The 24,966-nt window shown below is 50.5% G+C and overlaps 1 protein-coding gene across 4 annotated transcripts in view; it reads left to right on the top strand.

Annotated features, from left to right (window-relative positions):
* The first annotated feature begins 9,129 nt into the window (after positions 1–9,129).
* The window catches only part of MPRIP (myosin phosphatase Rho interacting protein), a 68,775-nt gene continuing 52,938 nt past the window's right edge, over positions 9,130–24,966 (top strand). For 3 of the 4 annotated variants that reach the window (XM_029577434.1, XM_029577436.1, XM_029577435.1), the window contains exons 1-2: positions 9,130–9,266; positions 16,400–16,907. In XM_029577434.1, the coding sequence (XP_029433294.1) occupies positions 16,411–16,907 (497 nt within the window). In that variant the 5' untranslated portion in view covers positions 9,130–9,266; positions 16,400–16,410. The remainder of the gene's footprint in view (positions 9,267–16,399; positions 16,908–24,966) is intronic. The other variant, XM_029577438.1, reaches the window with a different exon arrangement.

Here is a 24,966-nt window from a genome sequence, read left to right as displayed (position 1 = left end):
CCCTCTCTCTCTCTCTCTCTCTCTCTCTGTGCCGTGCCTGCGTCTCCCTTCCTCTCTCTCTGTGCCGTGCCTGCGTCTCCTTCCCTCTCTCTCTGTGCCGTGCCTGCGTCTCCCTTCCCTCTCTCTCTCTGTGCCGTGCCTGCGTCTCCCTTCCCTCTCTCTCTCTGTGCCGTGCCTGCGTCTCCCTTCCCTCTCTCTCTCTGTGCCGTGCCTGCGTTCTTCCCTCTCTCTCTCTGTGCCGTGCCTGCGTCTCCCTTCCTCTCTCTCTCTGTGCCGTGCCTGCGTCTCCCTTCCCTCTCTCTCTGTGCCGTGCCTGCGTCTCCCTTCCCTCTCTCTCTCTCTCTCTCTCTCTCTCTCTCTGTGCGTGCCTGCGTCTCCCTTCCCTCTCTCTCTCTCTCTCTCTCTCTCTGTGCCGTGCCTGCGTCTCCCTTCCCTCTCTCTCTCTCTCTCTCTCTCTCTGTGCCGTGCCTGCGTCTCTCTCTCTCTCTCTCTCTCTCTGTGCCGTGCCTGCGTCTCCCTTCCCTCTCTCTCTCTCTCTCTCTCTCTCTCTGTGCCGTGCCTGCGTCTCCCTTCCCTCTCTCTCTCTCTCTCTCTCTCTCTCTGTGCCGTGCCTCTCTCTTCTCTCTTCTCTCTCTCTGTGCCGTGCCTGCGTCTCCCTTCCCTCTCTCTCTCTCTCTCTCTCTGTGCCGTGCCTGCGTCTCCCTTCCCTCTCCTTATATTGGTTACAGATGCGAGACCTCGCCGAGCCCCATCCTCCGGGCCTGCGTTTCTCAGAACATCTGTGCTCCCCAGAGACTGGGGGGGGGGGGCCCCTGCCTCTCTAGGGTTGGCGGCGACTGAGCCGGGGACGCCGTCGCGTTTTCGGGTGGGGACGCGACGTGCCGGGCCTCCCTGGCTGTGTCGCTGCTCCCGGCTCCTTGTGTCGCCTACCCCGCTCGCCCTGTGAAGGTGGGATCGCCCCGTGCTTACGCGCCCCCCTCAGGAGTTTCGTGCCGCGACGCGGCTTTACACGGCTCCCTCCCTGCCGTCGGCTGCTCCGATACGGGGACTAAACGCCGCGTTGCGGTCACGGTAAGGGGCCACGTGCGGGAAGGGCTCCTCGTACTCAGCCGGGACAGGTCATTGGCGTGAGCTTGCTTAGGAAGCTTTCTGATCCCGAGGAAGAGATGAAAACCTGACCTAAGGATGCTTGTGCTGGGGGAGCAGGGCTTGGAAAAAGCCTTTAAAAATGGGGCTCTCGCCCTTTGCTTGTACTGGGGCCAAACTGCTGCCCGCTTTAACTCCTGAACGCTGCAGGAGGCGCCGGTGGGTTTGTTTTTTTTTTCCCTGAGCTCCGTTTTGCTGCGAGATGAAGTTGGAAGAAGACGTCGGCAAATTCCGCCGTCCTGAGCGGGCGGACGGGCGGCAACAGCAACAACAAAAAAAAGCCCAGAAAATTCAAGCGTGCTCGGGTGGGAAGGGGGGGGGAGAGCTGGCCGTGCCAGGGCCAGCGTTGGGGGCAGGTTGGCTTGCACGGGACCGGCCTGCCTGGCCCTGGCAGCGGAGGTTAAAAGGGGCCTGCAGGTTCGCTTGGGCGGCACAAAAAAAACCGCGACAGACTCCATCCCAGCAGGAATTGTGCAGCAGCAAATAAAAAAAACCCAAAACTGAGGGGGAGGGAAATCTGCTGGTGGGAAAAGGAAAATATGTAGGCGGCCTCAGAACACGTCAGGTTTAGGCTGTGTTGCTACGGCAACCCTCCAGAAACCTGACGGGACCCCCAAATAAGGGAACGGCAGCAGCGCCGAGCCTGCAGCTTTGTCCCGGCTCCTCCGGGAGTAACGGAGACGGCGATGGTGGGGGGGAGAGAGGGCCTGAGCCTCCCTGGGCTTCTCTCGGGCCCGTCCCCTGGTTTGCTTGACCAGGAATGAGCACGTGGCGACGCGGCGAGTAACCGCGGGGAGCGCGTGCTTGCTTTATTTATGCACAGACAGAGAAAATACGGAGCGCCACGGCAGATAAAGGCCGCGCGGCTCCTGCACATCTCCTCCTGCTCAGCTTTACGGTCCCTTCCTCTTATACCGCACCGCTCCGTGCAGCCTTGCAACCCAAATGCAAGCGAAGGCATTATTTGTAGTTTTTATTTCCTTTTTTTTTTTTTAGCTTTTTCTCTCTCGTTATTTCTCCTTTTCTTCAAGTATTCGCCTCTGGCTGATTCTTTCTGCTCCAGTCAGCCACTCTTAGGAGCTTTCCTTGTTATGCAACTCTCTGGAGAAATCCCTCTGACACGGATCTTCAGGAAACTTGGAAATCCCCAGAAAAATCTCGAGACTTGCTGTTTGAGCCCAAGACGAGCGCCCTGATCCCGAGGGCCTGCACAGCCCGAGCTTGGGCCCCAGCCGTCTTTGCAGGATCTCCCCTTGGAGAGACCCCCCCTCCACCAGCTTCTCGCTCTCTCACGCTCTCTCTCACCCTGTTAAACTGCTGGGGAGTGGTCAGAACTGCTGTAGCCTTCCTCATGACATCTCGCACCTCGGGCAGTGTCTGTTTAGACATTGATGCTACTCTGGTAAAGGACAGTTTTGGCAAACCCCCCTTAAGTTTTATATTCGCCCCCCAGCATACCTGGTCTAGTCATTTCAGCGACAGTCTTTCAACCAGGGGCCACACTCTAGGGCACCCTTCAATCATGAGCCCTGAATCAGACCATCGGGTGTTCATGATGCTCTCCTCCCAAGAAGGGGACGAGAGCGCTGCCTCTGCAGCATCCTCGGCTCTAACTGACCCCGCGGAGTAGAAGACCCAGGAATCAAACTGGAGACTTTCCATTCGATTGTGCTCTGTGTAACTTCTCATGTGCGGGGAAAAGTCTCCTTGTGCTTTTCAGCACAATCTGGATCCTGTCTCCACCCCCTCCCTATTCGCAGGCCCCTTCTTCCTGCTCAGATTGGCCTCATTCACCTTCCTAAGTTTGAAACGGATCCTGCTTATTGACGGCAAGCAGGAGGCCTGTTCGAACCGTGACCTCTCACCTGCCTTCCTTATTGCCGTAGATTCACGCTCTTTAGTGACTTGGTAGGTTGGGAAGCTTTGAGGATGGCCTGTTTTGGTTTTTGTTTTTTTTTTTTTCTCCTGGCCTTAAGGAGTCTAGGGAGCGGACATCAATCCCACAGTGGTTGAAGTGCTTTAGGAAACGGGGCCAAAATCCTGTCAGTGCAGAGCCTGTGTACTGATGTGGGGGGAGTCAGGTCTTTTGAATCCGCTTCTGTTAAGCCTGGCTCCCTTCCAGCACATTCCCATTCTTTGGGAAAAGATCTTTGAAAAGGGAAACCCCCCCCCCCCCTAAGTTTCTTAAGGTTGGTGTTTGCATGCTAACTCTTGTTTAGAGCAAAACTGTTCTTTCCAGTGCATTGCAGGCGTGCGGAGATGAGGTGTCTCCGAGCACTGCGTGTTCCAGCACTGGTGGCGCTGCGGTGGTTGGCAGCCCCTGCTTTTAATTATTCTCCCGGTTTTGCAGAATCACCAGCCCTCAGTGACCCCCCCCCCCCCCCATCAGCTTCGTCCAGCCACAGAGTGGGTACAAAACCCAGGCCCGCCTCACCCTGAGCTTCTGTTCCCGAAGCCGCCTGGGTTCACTACTGCCATTGAGGCTCTGTCTTTGAACATTGCTTGGACGTTTTGCCAGCATCGCTGATAGCAACCAAGACTTTTCCCCTTAAGGAGAACTGCTGTCAGCTCCCACTGTGATCATGGAAGCCAACAGCAGCATAAGAACATAAGAAAATGCCATACTGGGTCAGACCAAGGGTCCATCAAGCCCAGCATCCTGTTTCCAACAGTGGCCAATCCAGGCCATAAGAACCTGGCAAGTACCCAAAAACTAAGTCTGTCCCATGTAACCATTGCTAATGGCAGTGGCTATTCTCTAAGTGAACTTAATAGCAGGTAACGGACTTATCCTCCAAGAACGTATCCAATCCTTTTTTAAACACAGCTATACTAACTGCACTAACCACATCCTCTGGCAACAAATTCCAGAGTTTAATTGTGCGTTGAGTAAAAAAGAACTTTCTCCGATTAGTTTTAAATGTGCCCCATGCTAACTTCATGGAATGCCCCCTAGTCTTTCTATTATCCGAAAGAGTAAATAATCGATTCACATCTACCTGTTCTAGACCTCTCATGATTTTAAACATCTCTATCATATCCCCCCTCAGCCGTCTCTTCTCCAGGCTGAAAAGTCCTAACCTCTTTAGTCTTTCCTCATAGGGGAGCTGTTCCATTCCCCTTATCATTTTGGTAAGCATTGACCACAGCATTGATGCTGTGGTCAGTGCCATTGACAATCCAACGTGAGCCTGCCGAAGAGTCGCCGCTTGTAGCTTTTCGTGCCTTGCTGACACTGCTTCCCTTGAGCTGTAAATACACCCTTGCCTGGAGAGCAGGTACTGAAGTGAGGAAAACCAGATTTCTGCGGCGACGTCACTAATTAAATGACTCCCTCTTCATTGACCGGCATCTCTTGTAAGGAGTTACATAACCAGCTAAAGAGTGTCGCATCATGGTATACTTAACTGATAAAACCTGGTGCGCACAACTTATGAATCCAAGACAGAATTGGATATCTAAACTTCAAAATATCAAGCCACACCGCTTACCAGTGGAGATCTGCGTCCACATTGTGTACGCGCAACTGCGAAATTGCCTAGCAACACCCACGAAGTAACTCCGTGACTAACGACTCTTCTGCCTGTCAGAAGCTTTGATAACTGTGTTCTTTACTAAATCGCAATGACACAAGTGCCACGCTAGGTCATGCCAAGGTCCATCCAGCCCAGCATCCTTTCTGGGTGATCAGTACCCACTGGATCCCCAATAGTTGATCTATTTCCTCACTCCCAGGGATAAGCGCCGGCTTTCCCAAGTCTGCCTGGCTAATAACAGTCTATGGACTCGTGCAATCATCTTTCCAACCTCACTGTTAGTTTTCTTGACTACGTCCTCCAGCAACAGACTCCATAGTTTGATTGTGTGCTGATTTGTTTTAAATCTGCCTTTTAGTTTCATGCAGTGCCCCTAGTCCTAGTGTTTGAAAGGGTAAATAACTGTTCCCTGTTTACCTGTTCCACCCCAGTCATGGTTTTATAAACTTTTCCAAGCCCTAATCTGTTTAGCCTTTCTCCGTAAGGGAAATTTTCCATTGCCCTTCTCTGTACCAGAACTGCACACAATACTCAAGGTGCAGTCACACCATGGATCTATACAAAGGATAGTCTCTTTCCAAATAATTCCTAACATTCTGTTTGCCTTTTTGACCACCGCACACTCAGCCAAAGATTTCACGGTATTGTCTGCAAGGACTCTGCGATCCTTTCCCTGGGTGGTGACTCCTAGCATGGAGCCCGGCATCGTGTACCTGGAGTTGGGGTTATTTTTCCCTATGTGCATTACTTTGCACTTGACAACATTAAATTGCATCTGCCAACGACTGGAAACAGTTTTGTGTCCTATAGAAACGTGACTGCAGAAAAAGACCATGTGGTCCATCCAGTCTGTCCATTCATCCAATTAATTTAGAATTATAGTTCACATCACTCCCTTACAGATTCCCTGTATTTCTCATGCTTTTTTGAATTCAGATACTGGTTTTGTCTCCACCACGTCCACTGGGAGGCCGTTCCACGCATCCACAATTATCTCTGTAAAGAAATATTTCCTAAGATTACTTCTGAGTTAACCTCATCCCATGACCCCTCATTCTAGAGCCTCCTTTCTATTGAAAAAGGCTCACTCACCTCTTGTGCATGGAAACCTTGGAGATATTTGAATGCCTCTATCCTTTCTCCCCTTTCCTCTGGGATATACAAGTTTAGATCTTTAAGTCTATCCCCTTATGCTTCAGAACAAAGACCACCGACCATTTTAGTAGCCTCCCTCTGGACTGATTCCATCCTGTTTATATGATTGTGAAGGTGGGGTCTCCAGAACTGTACTCAGTATTCCCAGTGAGGACTCACCAGGGACCTTTACAGGGGCAATATCTCCTCCCTTTTCCTGCTGACCAGCCCTCTCCCTATGCAGCCAAGCATCTTCCTGGCTTTTACCGTCGCTTCATCCACCTGTTAGGCCACCTTAAGATCATCAGGTACAATCACCCCAGATCCTGCTCTTCCTTTGTGTCATCTGCCAGTTTGGTCACTTCACTCATTGTTCCTTTCTCCAGATAATTTATGAATATGCCAAATCGCACAGGTCCCAGTACAGACCCCTGGGGCACTCCATTTGGAAAACTGACCATTTAGTCCTACCCTGTGTTTCCTGACTTTTATCCAGTTACCACTGCCTCAAATTCCATGACCTCCCAATTTTCTGAGAAATCCTTTTTGAGGGACTTTGTCAAATGCCTTCAGCAAATCCAAATATACTGTATCAGCCGTCTCACCTTTACTGGCGTTTTCATTTACAGCTTCCAAAAATGTAGTAAATTGATATGGTAAGACTTCCCTTTGCAAAAGCCATGTTGACACTCTCCCATTAAAAACCATATCTATATGATCAGTCACTTTGTTTTAAGAATAACTTCTACCATTTTGCCCAGCACTGACGTTAGGCTTACCGGTCTACAATTTCCTGGATCACCTCTGGAGCCCATTTTAGAAATTAGCATCACCGTGGCTACTTTCCGATCTTTAGCACTTTGGCTGTTTTAAATGATACGATTGCATGATTTTGTAATATTGTAAGCTGTTTAGTTCCATCAACTTGTAAGTACTTTTAGATAAATAAGGTTGCAAATCACCAGAAACAGGTCTGCAATTTCATGTTTGAGCTCTTTCAGAACTCTGATGTGAAAACCATCCGGTCCAGGTGATTTGACATTCTTTAGTTTGTCATTCTGGATTTTACAGCTTCCAGTTTCATAGTGATGCTGTTTAGTGGCTTAGAATCTAGTTTTATTTTGTGGGTGTTCATGGCCTCCCATCTCAGGGGGAGGCTCAGTGTTTCCCTCTCTACCTCTCTGCTGAGCATCAGATGGGGGTGCATTGGGTTGTAGTTGGGTATCACCCAAACTCTTAAGCTGGTCCTGGTTTGCTTTCCTTTTCTCTGAAGATTAAGCAATTTGTCAGCAGCACAAACTTTATTCTTCTGTCAGAGCCCTCTCCCCTTATTTTAGGATGGCTTTATCTGAAGAAATACATTTGATGATGATATTTTACGACATGAGAGCGAGAGTGGCACGTTAGGCACCTGAACAATGGATTGCGAGCTTAACCAGGCTTTCTAAGAATTGGGGGGGTGGGTGGAGGCTTTGATGAGTTTCCAAGCGCACCTGACAGCTCCCTGAAATGTTGCTGTTACCAGAGGAGCTTAAGAGCGGGTGAAGAATGCATGGACTCCAAGCGGCTGCCAACCCGCAATCCTTTCCTGAGATTTTCCCGTCCGTGGATTGGGGGAGAGTGGCCAGGCGACTGACTCCTGTCTTGATCCGGGTTCTAACAGGCGACCTCGCTTGTTGCCGGAAATCCTCTTGCTTTTGCCACAGATTGGGGGGGGGAGTGATCAGCTGGGTGGGGCACACGATGAATCGGCATGGGACAGCAGTCCTCTAGTGTAAAAGCCAGCACATGCCCAGCTTATTGTAAAAGGTGTTGCATGATAAATTATTATCATAAAGTGTAATCCTCCTGAGCGATAGTGCTGCGGTCCTCGGAGACCCATTTAACTCGCGGGGCGCCGAAGCTGGCGTGGGGGAGTGGGAGGTGCTGGTCCTTTTGATCTATGACTAAAGACACATCATGTTTATCATTAGCTGAAGGCTTCTTACCGCCAAAAGATGCCTGTGAAAATACTTCTTAAATTAAAAACAAATCCTTTTCCTGTGCTCCCGAATTTCTGTTGTAACTTTGCCAGTAAAACTTTCCTTCTCCCCTCTGGGATTGCAGCACACGGTGGTTCTCACGGACTCTTCACGGCCGCCCCCAAACCCCAGCCTTGTCGGGGGAGGGGTGATATAGGGTAAAGCCGCTGCATGGGTTTTGCTGGCTTGTGAAAGCAGACAGGGAATGTTCCATTTTTGCATGGAAAACGGGGAGGTGGGGGGCCAGATGATTCCGTACCCTTTGAGATTATTCTTGCTTTTTCATTTTCACGTTGGTGGTTTTTTTTGTTCGTTAGTTCTCATGCCCTGAAGTGCATTTGCGATTTCATTTTTCCAGAAAGCACAGGGCTTTACAGCTCCCTAGGACGTTTAGTGAAAGAGGGTTTAACCTGTTTCCAGCAGGCGTGGGTCCACGTGTGTACGCGCGCCTCCGTCGGCAGCACCGCGACGCTGGAGCCAAAAGGGCGCCGGAGACCAGCGCAGCGACCCGGTACCGGAGAGGGGAAGGCACCAGTGCTCTTCCTGCCTCAGCTCTTCAGAAAACAGTCCCGAGTGCTCGGTTGTGCACGGCAACCGAGGCAGGTTTGGACTCTACCGGGAAGTCCCGTCAGGTTTACCCGATGGCGCCAGGCCGTCCTGGTTTTGTCCCTGCTGTACCTGCAGCTCCAGTTGGACTGCGAGCCCAGATGCAGTGAGGCAGCACCGGGACCGATTCAGCCTGGCTGTGCTGACCCGGGACCTGTCTCCAGCTATCCCAGGGCAACGCTTAAAACGTCATTACCCTTCCCAGCATTTCAGTAGCATTTTTTCCAGCAATCCAGAATCCGTTCTCTGCCAATAAATCAGAACTCGGACTTAACACCCTTATTGTATTTCACCCTAAATGTTAGGAGTGGAGGGGGTAGCCTGGTGGTCAGAGCAGGGAAACCAAGGGTCAGATGCCGCTGCTGCTCCTTGTGACCTTGGGCAAGTCACCTCACCTTACTGTGAGCCCCCCGGGGGATAGGGAAATACCCGAATGTAATCTGCCATAATTTACAAATGCATGAAGATCTCCGGAGCGCTGGCTTGCGAACATCGCTCAAGAGGCATTCGTGAGTTGAAATTTCTATTTCTTTCAGACTTTGTTTATATTAAAGGATTTAGCAAAAAAAAAAAAAGTCATGCGTCGGGTTACGCGTTACGCCCTTCAGAAATAAGAATAAAAAAAACCCCCAGCCGTGTTGTCTGTTCTTTCTCAGGAGCCTGGTCCTGCCAAGATGGCTGTGACGAGCAGCTGCAGCATTCCCAGCGCGGAGAGGATCCCCACCACGAAGTCCACGCTCTGGCAGGAGGAGCTGAGGGGTAAGGGCCTAGCGGACGCGGGCGGGCGGCCCCCCCGGTGAACTTGTGCCAGAGAGCAAAGAAGGTAAGGGCGGTTTGTGGCCTGTCGGAGCCCGTCTCCTTGGCCGGGGCTTTGCCCTCCGGAGGTTTCACTTCCGGGGCGCGCCCCCCCCCCCCCCCCCCGGGTTAGTGGGGGTGAGACGGGGGGGGGGGGGGGGTGTCTGCTTTCCTGGATCCTCCTGAGCTGTCGCTTTAAAGTTTTTGACGGGAAACGCTCTTTACGCCCCCGCGTCTGGGCATCACTCGCCCGAATGTACGTTAAAATGAGACACGAGGACATGAGGCAGGGCGAGAGCGTCTCGTGCTGAATAAATCTGAGACCGGGACAAAACTTCATTTGGTTTGGTTGCTGGCTCTTCATTTGCTGTTCAGTGTGCGTTGCGGGAAAGTTGCTCCAAACCTTTGTCGTTCTCTTCCTGACTAAATTGTGCACAAGAGTGGCTGTGAGATGCCTGACGACGGTAGCAGTGCGTAGCAGTGGTGAACAGCGTCACAGATCCTTTGGGGGGGGGGGGGGTCCTTTCTGTCAGAGAGAGAGAGAGGTGGCTTCCACTCAGCTCCCTCGCCTCCCTCTGTCTGGCAATGGGGGGTTCACAGAGCAGGAAACTGCCAGCGGTGGGTGAAACTCTCTCCCTCCCTTTCCTTGGGTGCTTTGTTATCCTTCCCTCAGATATTCTCCGTGTTAAGCAGGTTTAGCGTTACTTCCACGGCGGTTAAGCTCTGCCTCCTGGCGCTGGGCATTAGCGTGCATGCTCCCTGCTGTATCCATTCTTGCATTCATGGTGCACAGTACCGCAGCTGCACCCGTGGCAGCAGCAAACCTTGGTACGTACGCGGGTCAGAACTCTCCTGCCCGTTCGGTCTGCTCCTGCAGTAGGCCATGTGCGCTTCTCCCAGGGGTTGTTCTCTGTGATGGGGGGAGCTTGTATGGGGGGGGGTGAACACGGATATTTGTGTGTGACATAAGCTTAGGTGAGAGGATTCGCCCTGTCAGAGCTCAGTCTCTTGAGCTCGGAGCAGCAGCTGCCTGAAATCCCCACTCCCCTCCTCTTTGCCAGTACAGAGGGCAGACCTTGACCTGTGACAGGCTAAGTTCTCAGCTGTTGGCATCCAACCAGATTGCACACTGACCCCAGTGTCAGGGAGCTGTTTGCATCCGCAGTGAGGTCTCTTCCCCCCCCCCCCCCCCCCCCTTACAAGGAAAATAGCCAAGAGTACTCCCATAGCTGATCCTCGGCCTCTACGGTGACGCACTGATCTCTCATGGGCTCAGCATTGCTGTCCTGGAATGCTGCCCTGATGTGTAGCATCTGCGGACAGAGATGCCTGGACAGCTTCTTCCGTCCCCAGCCAGGCAGCTCATCTTGGATTAATGGCTGAACAATGTTCACAGCCACCCCGTCGGGCGGTTTGGTCAGAGACCGGCTGAGCGTCACCTCTGCTGCCCGAGAGACTTGATTCTGAGGGTCTCCTTCGGCATCACTTACCCCGCAGGGTCTCGGCTGATGGGAGCTGGGTGGCAGGGAGATATAAGCTTGGGGGGGCTACAGAACAGATGTGCGCGGTGAGCCTGCTGCTACTGCTAGCGGCCCGGTGACAGCTGGATCGCGGCGTTATCCCAGCGATGTGAATGGCTTCTCACGGGAACAATCCAGGTCCTGTGCTTCGGTTAAGACTGCGTTTGGGCTTTCCTTCCTTGTGTCGGCAGCGGGGCAATCTGCCTGTGGAGGATCCAGGAAATCGCGCCAGATGTTTTATAATCGCACGTCACTTTACCTCTGCTTCCCAGGAGACCTTTCAGCAAAGCCAAATCAATTTTGTCTCCTTTGCTTCAGCCCCACCCAACCTGCAGCGCTGTGCATTTGCCTGCCTTGTGCATGGCAGGTTTCTGCTCGGCTCACCCCCTGCATGCTCCCCCCTCACTCTTCTAAAAAAAAAAAAAAGGAATCAAAGTGATCACCAGTAATGTCACCCTCCCCCCTTGAGGAGGGTGTGCAAAAAATAACTCCTGCTGGCTAGGCAAGGGTTTCTGGGAGCGTGATGGCATCTTGCAGAGTGAGGTCTTTTCTGTGGCTGCTCATGGAAACCTCTGCCAGCCACTGTGATCGAGCTAAGGAGAGGAAGGTGTTGGTGCAGCCCAGAAATGGTGAAATGTTTACTGCAGCTCGAACAGATAAATCCGTGGTCCATTCTGCAGTACGTGGTTCCCCCTTTCGTCTTTTGCAAGCCAGAGAGCAGGCATGGACCAAGCCTGCCAACAGACTGTGCTCGCCGGTAACCCTGACGACAGAGACTTGTTCACCCAGGGCCACGTGTGGTTTTTCTAGACAGCGTGGTTGGAGGCGGATTTGTAAGTCAGTGTCTGATTTGAAAGGATCACTATTCCAGTGGTGCCGTGGACAGGGTGCGCAGCGTTCATGAAGGGCGTTTCCCCACTGATGAGAAAGTGGTACTGAATGAGGCACCGCACAGCGTGAGGCCCATAAGGAATAGCTTAGGGAGGGTGACAGGAAATAAATCCTGCATGCTGGTGGATGCATGGAACGGCCGCCAAGGAGAGGTAGCGAGAGTGAAGATGGGAAACAAAATTCAAGAAAGCTCGGGATAGGCACAGAGGATCCCTGGGGCCCTATGGTTCCTGTACCAGGAAGTAGACTGGGAGGAGACTATAGATGGACCTTAGATCTGGTCTTTAAATGCTGCCATATTCTGTGTTTCTATGAATGGCTATACATTCATTATACAGAGACTTTATTATAGAATAACCATCTCAATGTCTAAAACGCAGAAACACTGGTATAAACGTGGGCTGCCCTGGTAGGGTGACAGGACTGCAGTGCAGGATTTTCTCTCGACTCGGCTGGTAGTCTGCCCTCTGTATTCATTTACCTTCTTGACATCACCACCCATTGTGGTGGCTCTTGTATCTCCTTTGGCGTTTCCTTGGAGTTATGCACACCCGAGATTTTCATCTGCACAGGTGGAAAAAATATTTTACCTGTTCATATGAGGTTCTCAAAGTTTTTTTTAGCAAACCCTGGAATGCTTGAGCTTCTAAACAGCAGTCCTGGAACACAACTTCTTAAGTATCAAATATCCTGGCAAGTAGCCAAATGGACTCAGGACCCCAATGGGTTATGCTCCCTGCTAGCAGATGGAGTCTGAGTCAGGTTTCAAAGCTGACGTCACCCTCATACACCCCTACAGTGACCTCACCCCTCCAGTATCTCTCCGTCTCCTAGCAGTTGTGGACATGTTTTCCCTATGGGGATTGCTGTACCTTTTGGAAGAAGAAATTCTACTTTTAAATTGGAGAAAGATTGAGCCCCGCTCTCCTGCGGTGATACCTAAAGGTCCCTCCCCCCAGGTGAGAATTTCTGAGGTGATTTCTGAGATCCCTCAGAGGTGTGCCTTGGTCCAGTTGCCTGATTCCGGCATTAGAAGCTCTGGATCCAGCAGTGAGAGAATGTTTGCGTTTCCCTAAAATGGATGCACTGGTCTGCACTGTCTCTTAGCAAACAACCATCCCAGTGGAGGGAGAAGCAGCCTTAAAGGATGTGCACTATAGATGATTGGAGTCTATCTTTAAGCAAGCCTTTGACACAGTAGCAATGACCTTACAGATTGCTTCTTGTTGTGCCCCGGTAGCGCATTCATGCCTACTTCTCTCCAGAGTGGCTATGGAACCTACCGCTGCCTTTTTAGCAGACGCGGGCTCGGATTTTGTCCGTACTTCAGCCAGAGGAGTGGCCTCAGTGCTAGCAGCCAGAAGACAGCTATGGCTGTGGAATTGGTCAGCTGATACAACCTCCAAGGCCAGCCTTGGAGGAAACTATGGGGCATAATTCCATCTACTTTATCATACCCAAGAAGGAAGGTTCCTTTCGCCCTATCCTGGACCTCAAGAGTGTCAGCCGTCACATACAACTGAGTCATTTCTGCATAGAAACCTTATGCTCCCTGATACTGGCCGTACAACTGGGAGAGTTCCTAACCTCTCTGGACCTATCTGAGGCCTACTTACATATTCCAATCTATCAAGAACACCAATGCTTCCTACGCTTGGCTGTACCAGGTCGCTATTATCAGTTCTGGGCACTGCCCTTTGGCCTAGCTATTGCCCCAAGAACATTTTCCAAGATTATGGTGGCTGTGGCGGCAGCATTGAGAAGAGAAGGAATCCTGGTACACCCATACTTGGATGACTTGTTGATCCGGGTCAAGTCCGTGGAAGAAAGTCTCCGGGTGACAACAGGGTGACAACCTTGCTTCAGGAATTCGATTGGGTAGTAAACCTGGACAAGCGCAGTCTTAAGCCTTCCCAGTTGTTGGAGTATCTGGGAGTCTGTTTGACAACAGGCAGGGCAAGGACTTCCTTCCGACCACATGGGTATGGAAGCTGATGTCCCAGGTGCGTCAGTTGATGAACACAATGTGCCCAATGGTGTGGAGCTATCTTCAAGTTCTCAGTTTGATGGCGGCAACCTAGGAAGTAGTGCTGTGGGCGAGAGCACACATGCGCCCGCTTCAATGCTCTTTGCTGTCACGTTGGAATCCGCAGTCTCAAGGTTATTCGATTCGACTCCACTTACCGCTGGGAGTCTGCTGTCACCTCAAGTAGTGGTTGTAGGAGGCTCATCTGAACAGGGAAGTGTCTCTGTCCTCCCCGAACTGGCTGGTTCTTACAACGGATGCGAGTCTCTGGGGCTGGGGAGCTCACTGTCAGGAACTCATGACTGAGGGATGTTGGACAGAGGAAGAGGCCCTCTGGAGCATCAATCGCCTGGAAGCCCGGGCAGTGAGGATGGCGTGCTTGCAATTCAGCCACAGACTCCAGGGGCAAGCAGTCCACGTAATGATGGATAACGCAAAGATGGTAGCCTACATCTACTGCCAAGGAGGAACCAAGTGCCAGCAGGTGTCACAAGACTTCCTTATGAAATGGGCAGAAATACATTTACAGATCTCAGCCTCACACATCGCAGGAAAAGACAACGTCAGAGCAGACTTTCTAAGCAGGGAGAGTCTGGATCCAGGAGAGTGGACGTCGTTGGCCGAAGCCCATCAGCTATCGCTGGGGCCTCTCCTGTCCATCAACCTGCTTGACCGCATCTAACAATGCGAAGATTCCCAGATTCTTGAATCATTGAAGAGATCCGTGTTTCCTGGAAATCGATGCTCTTGTTCAGACCTGGCTGGAAGAAGAGTTGCTATATGCCTTCCCTCTGTAGCCCCCACTTAGTCTGGAAGTTTTGCAGGATGGCTTGAATAAAGTTTTGGCCCTTAACTCCTTGAAGGTGAAGGTAGCGTGTCTCTCCTGTTTCAGGGGTGAGGTAAACAGAATCTCCCTGTTGGCTCATCCAGACGTGCCCTGTTTTCTGAAAGGGGTGAAGCACTTTTGGCCACTCCTAAGGTGGCCGGTTCCCTTGTGAAATCTTAATCTAATATTGGAGATTTTGGCAGGGCCGCTGTGTGGTCTTTCCTTGTGTTTATTAACCTTGAAATTGGTATTCCTGGTGGCTATATGCTTGGCGCATCGCATCTCTGAACTGCAGGCATTGTCGGGAACTGTTCCTCCAGATGACTCCAGGAGCGTTACAGCTTCGTACCGTTCCATCCTTCTTGTCCAAGGTAGTCTTGGAGTTGTATTTCAAATCAGTCCATTTCGCTGCCTTCCCTAGATAAGCACAGGGATGCGGAATCTGGAAGTTTCAGAACCGGTCTGAAAGACGGACCATCTGTTTGTCCTTCACGGTGGAAGGACGCAAGACAAACCAGCTCCGCGGGCTACCATAGCTCGCTGGAATAAGGAGGTCATCACGGGAGCCTTTGTGGAGGGAGGAACGCCATTATCTTAGGTTTAAAGCTCATTCCACTAGGGCTCAGGCAGTCTTATGGGCGGAAGCTAGACTGCTGTCTCCCGTCGATATCTGCTGAGTGGCAACTTGGTCCTCCTTGCACACCTTCTCCAGGCTCTATTGCCTGGACTTACAGGTCCGAGAGGATTCACCCTTTGCAAGGGCGGTGTTAACTGATCTGGAGTAGCCTTTGTACATTCCATTGGTCCTGAGTCCATTTGGCTACATGCTAGGAAATGGAGAAATTACTTGCCTGATAATTTTGTTTTCCTTAGTGTAGACAGATGGACTCAGCATCCCACCCACGGCTGCCCAAGAACGGTGCCAAGGATTTGCCTGTGGAGTGGATATCTATTCCAAGAGATTACGGGTAAACTGTCGTCCAGTCCAGTCCCTAGATGAGGGCATCTGTATTCTTACTGGGGTTCAGTGTTTGCTTGAGTACAGTTACAGTTATCTGTTTTTAATCATATTTTAAATCAAGTTTTTTCACTAGTATGTCCACACTGGCTTTTGACGAGAATACTGGAGGCTGAGGTCACTGCAGGGGTGAATCTAGAGTGACGGCAGCTTTGCAACCTGACTCTGTCTCCATCTGCTGGCAGGGGAGTGTAACCCATTGATCCTGAGTCCATCTGCCTACACTAAGGAAAACAAAATTATCAGGCAAGTAATTTCTCCCTTATCTGTTTTAACCGATGAACAAGCAGGTTGAACAGGATTTCCCTGGTTGGCATGATCTGAGGGTTTGCGTGTGGGTGGGAGTGGCCGGGGGGTTGGGGGAGGGAGAGGGGTGTGTATGTGTGTGTGTGTATAAAGCTGAGGCTTTTACAACACCTCAGCTTCCCCATCTGACACTCTAGGACTGGACCCACTTTTGAATGGTAAACACAGCCTTTTTTTCTTACCTTAGAACAGTGGTCCCCAAACCTGTCCTGGAGGGCCACCAGCCAGTCGGGTTTTTGGGATATCCTCAATGAATATGCATGAGAGAGAATTTGCATGCACTGCCTCCATAACATGCAAATTTTCTTTCATGCATATTCATTGTGGATATCCCAAAAACCCAACTGGCTGGTGGCCCTCCAGGACAGGTTTGGGGGACCACTGCTTTAGAACATCTCAGGAGGTCATTTTAGAAAAACATGTCATTTCTTTAAAAAAAAAACCCAAACTTTCCTGTCACACTCCTCCCTGAAATACCTTTAGCTAAAGAAAACCCACTTTGTTGGGTACAAGGTGGCAAATGTTGAGACTTGTCGGGGCTTCACATTGTCTTCTGCTCATCTCTGCACCTTAGATGAGGGCCTAATGAATGGAGATCGAGCGGACAATGGCAGGAAATCCCGTGTTGAGAGTGGCTACTTTTCCCTGGAGAAGACCAAGCCTGACGGGAAGCCAGAAGAACTGCCGCCCCAGGCCATGGCATCCCCTCCCAGCCCGGGCACCCCCAGTAACAGGTATAGTCCCCTGGAAACCCTTCTCCAGGAGTGCAGCGACCCCTTTACTCCCCCAGGTACCCGGCTCTACCAACGAGCGGCCATCAGCTCCTCCCTGAGCTCTCTGGACTCCGAGCTCAGCAGCGCCACCACGCAGACCAGCACGGACGGGAGGGAAGGCGAGACGCCCGGCTGCTCCCCGTCTCACAGAGCCAGCAGGCAGTACACGGTGCTGGCCGACGTCCCCAGAGCCAGGAGGATCAGTCACCGGGAGGCCTTCCAGGTGGAGTGGAAGCGGCTGGAGCAGAGGACCCGGGCGAGGAGTCCTGGAAGGGAAGAGGTGGCCCGATTGTTTGGTCAAGAAAGGAGGTAAGGAAGCGTTTTTTTTTTTAATTCCGTTTTTTAATGCACTTTGCGCATTCTACTTGCACCGTGAAATACTCGTGGTCGGTCGTGCCAGCTGTTTACCGCCTTGGTGCCTACGAGCATAGAAGGTTTACGGGACGGCACTGAGGTAACGGTGGGCCCTACAGATTGGGAGACGCATACGGTGCACGAGCGCCTGCTCAGTTCATCCACGGCTCCGGAGAAGCTTCCCTGGAAGCCCGGGCGATGTGTACTAGTTGGATTACATTGCCGTCCTGGGCCATTGCTCTGTCGGGGCCGTTTATTGCTTTCATGGAGGTGGTGAAGGGCCCTAAGGTCTCCTGTGTTTGGGTGCCGATGTATTTCATAACCTGACTAGAATACCCCCCTGTCAGTACAGTTTAAAAAAAAAACAAAAACAAATTCAGGGTTTGTTCTTTGGCATTGGGTAAATAAGAGGCTTTAAGGATGCTGGCGCGCCTGTGCTGGAATAGCTGCGATCTCCCATGATCTTTCACCTGCCTGGCCTGAGACCCTCTCCTCTTCACTTCCGCGTTATTCACTGTAAGCGCTGGAGAGGCGGTCACGTGGGGGTGGGGGAGGGCTCTGCATATATTGGGTCAGTAGGGTACCCAAGTGGAAATCAGATTCTGGCTTGGTATTCCTCTCTGGGAAACCCTGATGCATGCGTGCAATTCTGTACCTGGGCCCTCGTCATTTGCCTCTCTGCGCTCACTCAGGGCTCCCTTTGCCCATTGCTTTCAAGGGACAAAGCCACCTGCAAGTCCAGCAGGGAGACTTTCTCATCAGGGACTTATCTCTTCCATAGATGTCAATCCCTGCAGCCCCCGCCAGATAAAGGCACTGGAGGGACCTAAGCATCGGTACCGTACAGTCATTGTGACATGAGCAGTGTCATTGGACAGGGTAGCATCTCCTGCAATAGGAATTAATGGCAATCTATGGGTTTTGGAGGGAGACTGCAAAAGAAAAGAAATCCAAAGTGCATTAGCTGCTGGTAATCTCTGAAGTGGCTGGCTGGGCTGCGTGCGAATGTTTCCCCTTAGAAAACAAATTCTGGACTTGTCACCTTAGTAACAGTGACACATTTCTGTCATCAGTAGGCGTTTTGTGAAGTAACACAAGACCCTGCAAAAAAAATAAATGTGCTCAGAACTTGTATAGCAAAGCTGCCGTCCCAACAGCCAAGTCAAACAGCAGACAATACTGCAGCCCTGGAGCACCGGTGTTACCACCACTGTTAAACCTTTCATGCTGCACAGTCCTGCTCCAGGACGCTTACAGTCAAATGAGGGAAAGCATTTAAAGTCTGAAAGGTGGGGTAATAGCTGCAGTTGAATTGAAGACTTGGGACTATTTTATCTCATTGCCAGGTGCCCTGTGAAATTGCACAAAACCCACTTTTCTTTGCTGTGCCATCCATTCCAGCCTCACCCCCCTCCCCTGACATGGTAAAAAGCAGCATGTAGTGCATTTCATTATCTGTTCACAGATACGATCGGAAATCCATGATTAAAAGCACTGATGGCTCTTGTATAAGAACATAAGAACGTGCCATACTGGGTCAGACCAAGGGTCCATCAAGCCCAGCATCCTGTGTCCAGCAGTGGCCAATGCAGGCCACAAGAACCTGGCAGGTACCCAAACATGAAATAGATCCCCTGCCACTGATGCTGGCAGTAAGCAGTGTCTGTTCCCTCTCCTCCGGGATCTGCTGCATTGCTGGGATTTGCCAGCACCTGGGTCTGCCTGATGCTTAAGCCGGCCCTCACTCTGCTCAGCCAAAAGGCCCCCCCCCCCCCCGGAAAAACAAACCTGCAAGATATGTGCCCCCCTCCTTGGACCTGGGCTTCCAACAGCGATCCTCGGAGTGCAGTGAGTACGGGCACTCACAGTGAGTACGTGCACTCACAGACCCTGCACGCGCTGTGCTTTCGGGATCACTGCCGAGGGAGGAGGCGGCAGGGCTGCAGAGATCTGCCCCCAGATTTTGCCGCTCGAGGCCTGGGCCTGGCAGGTCTGTGCGTAAATCCAAGCTTTGCTTTGCTATGGAATTAACAGCTGCAAAATTATCGGTTCCATTTTATTCAGCTCTTTATCGTAGCTAAGTCAAGTTGGAATAGGCTGAAGGACCCTGTGCATGCACCCAGCACTAAAATATAACACATGTTTGTTAAAATCCTAATGTGGGAGCTTCATTTGGAGTGCCGAGTGTCACCCTGGGTTTTTTGTTTTGGTTTTTTTTAAATTGAAATCTACAGTTGTCTTCTGATATAGAGCAAGCCTCGGGGAGCTCTAGAGCATGCAGGAGAAAAAGGTCACGCTTATTGACAGCACGGCAATTCAATCTAAAATGACCTGGATGCTCAGCAGTGAAATAGCGAAATCCCCTTCTAGTAACTGAAGCCAGGGGATAAGAGAATAAGTGAAAGCTTCTCTCATGCTGAAGGTGCAGTTTGTCGCTGCCCAGCTCAAGCCTGCGTGTACAGAGTTTCCTATTAGAAAGGGTCGGGTGGTGCACCAGTTCCTTCCAGAATGTATTTCCTCTCTATCTCTTCTGGTTTTCTCTGCACTTTACTGTCTGCCTCCTGATGTCGCTGTAAATCTTTGCCTTAATGACTGCAGTGGCCATTATTTTAGCCAATGAAAGCACCTTTTCTGATCTTCAAATATTTACCAATGGCACTTTGCGGGAGCCGGGGGGCTGTAATTTTGGCAATAATTTTGACTTGACTTTTTTATTTTTTTTAATAATAATTTTTTAATTATTAGTTTTTACTCTGGTCACTCATTTTCCAGACTTGTTTTGTTGCAGGTCTTGCTGCTCTCCACCTTCTCCTGCTGTGTTGCTGTGCGGCGTAGCCGCGACTTCTCCTCCGTCCGCTTCGCTCCCATTCCCACCTCCGTCTCGGACGCTGTCAGACCAGAGACGCTGCACCCCCCCTTCCCCCTTTTCACAAAGAAATCAACCTCCTTTCTCAATACTTGCTCTCCAGATGGAAACGTTAATTCTCCTGACTTTGCTCTGCTAGCATGAGAAGCAAGGAAGGGCTTTGCTAATTTGCAAGTGATTTCAAACTTAATTCAGCTTCATAATTCAGCATTTTGTTGCTCAGATGGTGACTGGCTTTCTACTGCCTGTATTATTCTTTATTTGATGTTGTGTTAAAAACAAAATGTTTAAAAGTGCTCAGAAACTGTTTCCTTCATCATTCGGGAGGGGTGGACAGGCAGCACCGCCAGTACATGCCAACATTTAAGAGCAAGGCCTGGAAAAACGGGGCTTACCAGATGTGGGGGTGGTGGTGTCATGGGGGAAGGCGGAACCAGTCCTGGGCTTATCCCACTTGGACCTATGGATTTGTAGTCCTGGATTTCAGAGAGAGAGAGAGAGATTGAACCTTCAAATCCACAAATGCCCTGGTGGGGGGGACGGGACACAGGACTGAAACAACCTGTCCTTGACATCTGGTAATCCTAATTGGAAGGGCAAAGGAGGAGCTATCTTAAGCCTACAAACCTAGCGGATTCAAAAACTCAGCTGGGTTGAAATGCTGTTTTGGCACAGACTGCTCTAGACCTGCTGAAAAAAACAAGAGAAGTTACAAATTCAGGGGGGTGGATTTTTTTTTTTTTTTTGCCAAATTATTTTTCACTTTTGCCCAGTGAAGCATCCTCCTGGACCAGTAAGAAAACGCAGCGACCTCAAAGTCAATCCAACTGAAAGGCCAACCTATGTCTCCATGCAAAACCACAGACCTCCTACCCGAAGACGATTCAAAGCGCCTTTACTGCAAGTTCACAGACTCTGCAGACGTCTTCAGTCTAATCCTGGGTCTTAAATGTGAGGGGTTTTTTCAAAAAGGTTTTTTTAAGATATATAAAGTAGCCGCAGAAATGATAGCGTCCATCAAAAATGTTAAAAACAAGTACAAAGGGTTCACTTTTTGTACAGTAAATGTACAGTAGGAGCTGTTACTTGCAGGTGGATGTCTTGACTGCCGGAATTCAGTGGCATGGGTGGCGCTGCCGGGTTGGAAGTGTCGGGAAAAGATTTCCCCTGTAGCAGAAGTTAATGGCTTCGAAAGACATCTGGGGTTGGGCTTTTGTGGACATCGTAATGCATCTTTGAGAGAAGCAAGAGAAGTGGAGTAGGAGCCGTAGAAGAAAAAGTGACACATTTGTACCTGTTTAACATTTTTGATGGTCGCTATATTTTTGAGGCCCTGGGAGTACTTTATTTTAAAAAAAAAAAAAGCTTTTTGAAAAATCCCACATTTAAAACCCAGGATTATACTGAAGATGTCTGCACCGTTGTGAACTTGCGGTAGGGGGCTTTGTATCGTCTTCGGGTAGGAGGTCTGTGGTTTTGTATTGAGAAATAGGTTGACGTTTCAGTTGGATTGACTTGAGATTGCTCTGCTTTTGGTTGTCTCTCTGTTTTTTGGATTTTGTGTTTTCCGCCGCAGCCCAGATGACTTTTGAGGGATTTGTGTGCCACTAGGGAAGTGCAAACACTCTCTTGGTGTGCATCAAAGAAACGAATTCCAGCTCAAAAGTCTGGCGTTAGACATCATCACCCAGCATTTCAACCTAGCTGCACTCTTTGAATTGGTGGAAAAAGCCGTGCATTTTTGGCCAAAAAAAGGGGGTGGAGTCTCTCACTGAAAGGAGGGTGGAGACTCAGATGGTTCCAGTTCACAAGGGGCAGACTAAGCCGGATCTTTCTCCTCCTCGCCTTCAGCTTCCATTGCATGCAAGAATTTTGCAGCAGGGCTCTCAATGGGCCGAGCTACCCTATGCGCTTTAGCTACATTCAGGAGGACTTGCCCTAGCTGCTGTCCCCATTTATTTCTCTGTCTTGGTGGTCACGCAAATGATGGTTACCGGCATGCAACGGCCAAGTCCCTTTCTGAGAGGGGTGCATGGCACAGTTTTGCTGCTATTTTGCAAGCAAACCTGTTCCCAAGTAAAACCACAAACTTCCATGACTGGAAGAAGAGCTGTAGCTGTAGGTTTGCCGCCTGTTCCAGGTCATCCTCAAGAGGCTGGTCCAGTCCTGGTTTCTGTCTTATTGCCCCATCGAAGGGCTTGGAGTTCCAGTTCAAGGAACTACAAATCCCATAGGTGCAGTGGTGGCAAAACCAGGAGTGGACCAGGCTCAGGTGGTGATTTAAAGGAAGGGAACATTCCGTTACCTAGTTAGTTATTTATTTAATCTGCCCTGTTTTAGAAACCTAGTGGTTCTTACCTTGGGCAGACTGGATGGACCGGTTGGTCTTCTTCTGCCGTCATTTCTATGTTTCTATGTTACTAAATAGTTTGGTGCCAAAAAGATGGTCCCCTTTCTTCTCCTCCTCCTCTTGTTATTCCCCAGTTAGATTTGGGTAGCTCCGGTCCTGGAGAGCCATAGAAGGGTCACTTGCCAGTGAATATTCATAGGAGAGAATTATCTATCTGCATTTAATTTAAGAGCATGGTTACGTTGGGGTCAGAGGGAGTTCACTGGCTGGCCTTGTGTGCAAGCAGCCAATTTATGCAAACCTTTGGCTGCTGCTCACCCAGTTGAAAATTGACCCCTTTGTATATTTTGGCAATCCTGAAAACCAAAATTGTTGGGGTTCTCTAGCTCCCGAATTGTACCCCCAACTCCTCCGCTGTCTCCAGACCACCAATCAGGAGAACTGAGACATTTCTGAAGTGCCTGGAAAGAGACTGGCTAACCTAGTGAATCTGACCTGCAGGATATCCAGAATGAGTGCACACGAGATGAATTTCCACACACTGCCTCCATCGTGTGCCAATGTTTCTCATGCGTATTCATTGTGGATATCCTGAAAACCAGATCGAGGTGGGGGGGGGGAGGGGACCAGGTTGAGAAGCACTGGGCTAGGACATGTTTGCAGTTTTTGGTTTGGCATTAAATCCAGTCGGGGGAGCGCTGAACAGAAGCACCCTGAGCACCCTGGTGGTGGTTCACTCTTCTCGAGTCGGGATACTCCTCCTGCTGCTCAATCTTACAACCTCGGTGGGATAAATCGCCATGAACATCTTTAGCGGAAAGCAGTCGAGATTCAGGGTTGTCCTGTAGAGAGCTGGGGCTGGCCCTGTTTTACCCCTCAGGAGCTGGAGCCATCTGGTACTGCTTAATGCTGATCTTCCTCTTTACCTTTTAGGGTCACCCCATGGTGATATATTTTTTTTTACTTTTGTTAAGTAACTGAATCTCCGCACTGCGGCCACATTGCTCTCACATTGTCCCGTGCTTTTGTTGCAAATCACGGGGGCAACGTCTGACTGCTCCCAGGAGCAGTCTCGTACGAAAGCTGCGGTGTGAGAGCATTGCCGACAGGTCAAAACCAATATTTAACTCCTCCTCCTTTCCCCTTTCATCCTCTGCTGCTTATTTTCTGAATCCTGTTTCTGTTCGTGTGCGATGCCTGTACTTGATTGTTCTCTCACTCGCGTCGTCTACTGGACGACGGCTTAATTTTGAAGAGTTGGTGGGGTAGATAAGGTGCAGGGGCCAAGCTACAGATTTGTTTGCGTTAAGGAAGAGTCAGCATTAGGTTATTCCCTGTCCTTTTGGTTCCAGCATCCTGTGCTGTTGCTCTCCAGTACAGCAAAAGCTAATGCAGGTGGATGGTGTAATACCCTATCCCGAAAAAACCTAGCCAGTTGGAAACTACAGCACTGTTACTAGTACAGAAGACAGAAAAGCCACTTGGAGCTTGATCCTAATTCTTTTAAAGCTCTTTTTTTGTTTCCTAGCGTGTAGCCAGATTGGACTCAGGACCAATAGGTTTATGCTCTCCTGCCAGCAGATGGAGTCTGGTTTCCAAGGTGATGTCGCCTCAGCCCTTCAGTATTTCTCCGTCTCCAGCAGATAGAGGATGTGCTTTCCCTATGGGGATTGGTGTACATTTTGGAAGGAAAAAAATTCTTCTTTTAAATTGGAGAAAAGATTGAGCCCCGCTCTCCTGCGATGATACCTAAAGGTCCCTCCCCCGGCTGAGAATTCCTGAGGTGATTTCAGAGATCTCTGAGGTGTGCCTTGGTCTGGTATCTGGTTTCCTGTGTGGATTTTGCTGCTCAAGCAGCTGAAAGGGAGCGGGTGCAGGAAGCCTAGCATGGTGGTGACAGCCAAAGCCCTCTCCCCTGCAGCCGGAGGCAGTCTCTGTACTCAGCCGGTAAGCGCTGAGCCCAGGTAAGAATAAAAAAAAAAAAGAGAAGAGGATTTACCTCTTGATTCAGAGACGTTTTGGAGGGGTTTCGGTAAGACTTCCTCCAGTCTCCTTGCCTGGCGCACACTGTACCCATGTCGTTCCCGATTCCGTTGGGGTAAGGGGAAGTGGGCTTCTGAGCAGGCTTGAGCGGCTCCCAGGGGGCTAGGCCCTGCTTTAGGCTTGGTCAACACACCGTATTGTAGGCCGCGGTGGCGCCGCCATCTTTCACGCATCTTTGTGCGTGCTTTATTGCCCTCCATAGAGCATCGGTACGCACACTGCATGTTGGCTCTGCGAATGCGCTGTGCGCATAACGCCACACACGTGCATATGCGCACAACTTACTAGGTGCAGAATAAAAGTAAAGCTAGGCACGTGGGCTGTGCGTGTGCCTTGCTGCGACCCGCGTAAGCGCCCAAAATCTGTGCACATAAAACTTTAAGTGCGAGCTGACTGAACACGCAGTTACTGTTGCTAATGGCTCTGGAAGGAAAGAAACATAAGCACCTTTCTCTTTGATCTGCTTGTCATATTAGGGCTGCACAGTCTGACCTGGATTCTTGCTTATGTCAGCATTGTGAGGAGGCCCAGGGAGAGTTGGCCTCCCCATACTTTGCTAAGCCCATTCAGAGGATGGGTCAGCCACAATCTTAACTGGAAGTACCCCTGGCCTGGGTCATCCATGGAAGAGGGAAATTCAGCGGCACCTAACCCAGTACCTCCTGGGCTAGGCATGGACCCAGCTGCCTTCTCTTGGGTGGAATATTTTCAAGGCCTTCAAGCCTTCGTACAGGCGCAGTCTGTGTCCTCACTTG

This window comes from Rhinatrema bivittatum, chromosome 14 (assembly GCF_901001135.1).
Source record: "Rhinatrema bivittatum chromosome 14, aRhiBiv1.1, whole genome shotgun sequence".
Taxonomy (NCBI): Eukaryota; Metazoa; Chordata; class Amphibia; order Gymnophiona; family Rhinatrematidae; genus Rhinatrema; species Rhinatrema bivittatum.
This window is presented reverse-complemented; position numbering and strand designations above follow the sequence as displayed.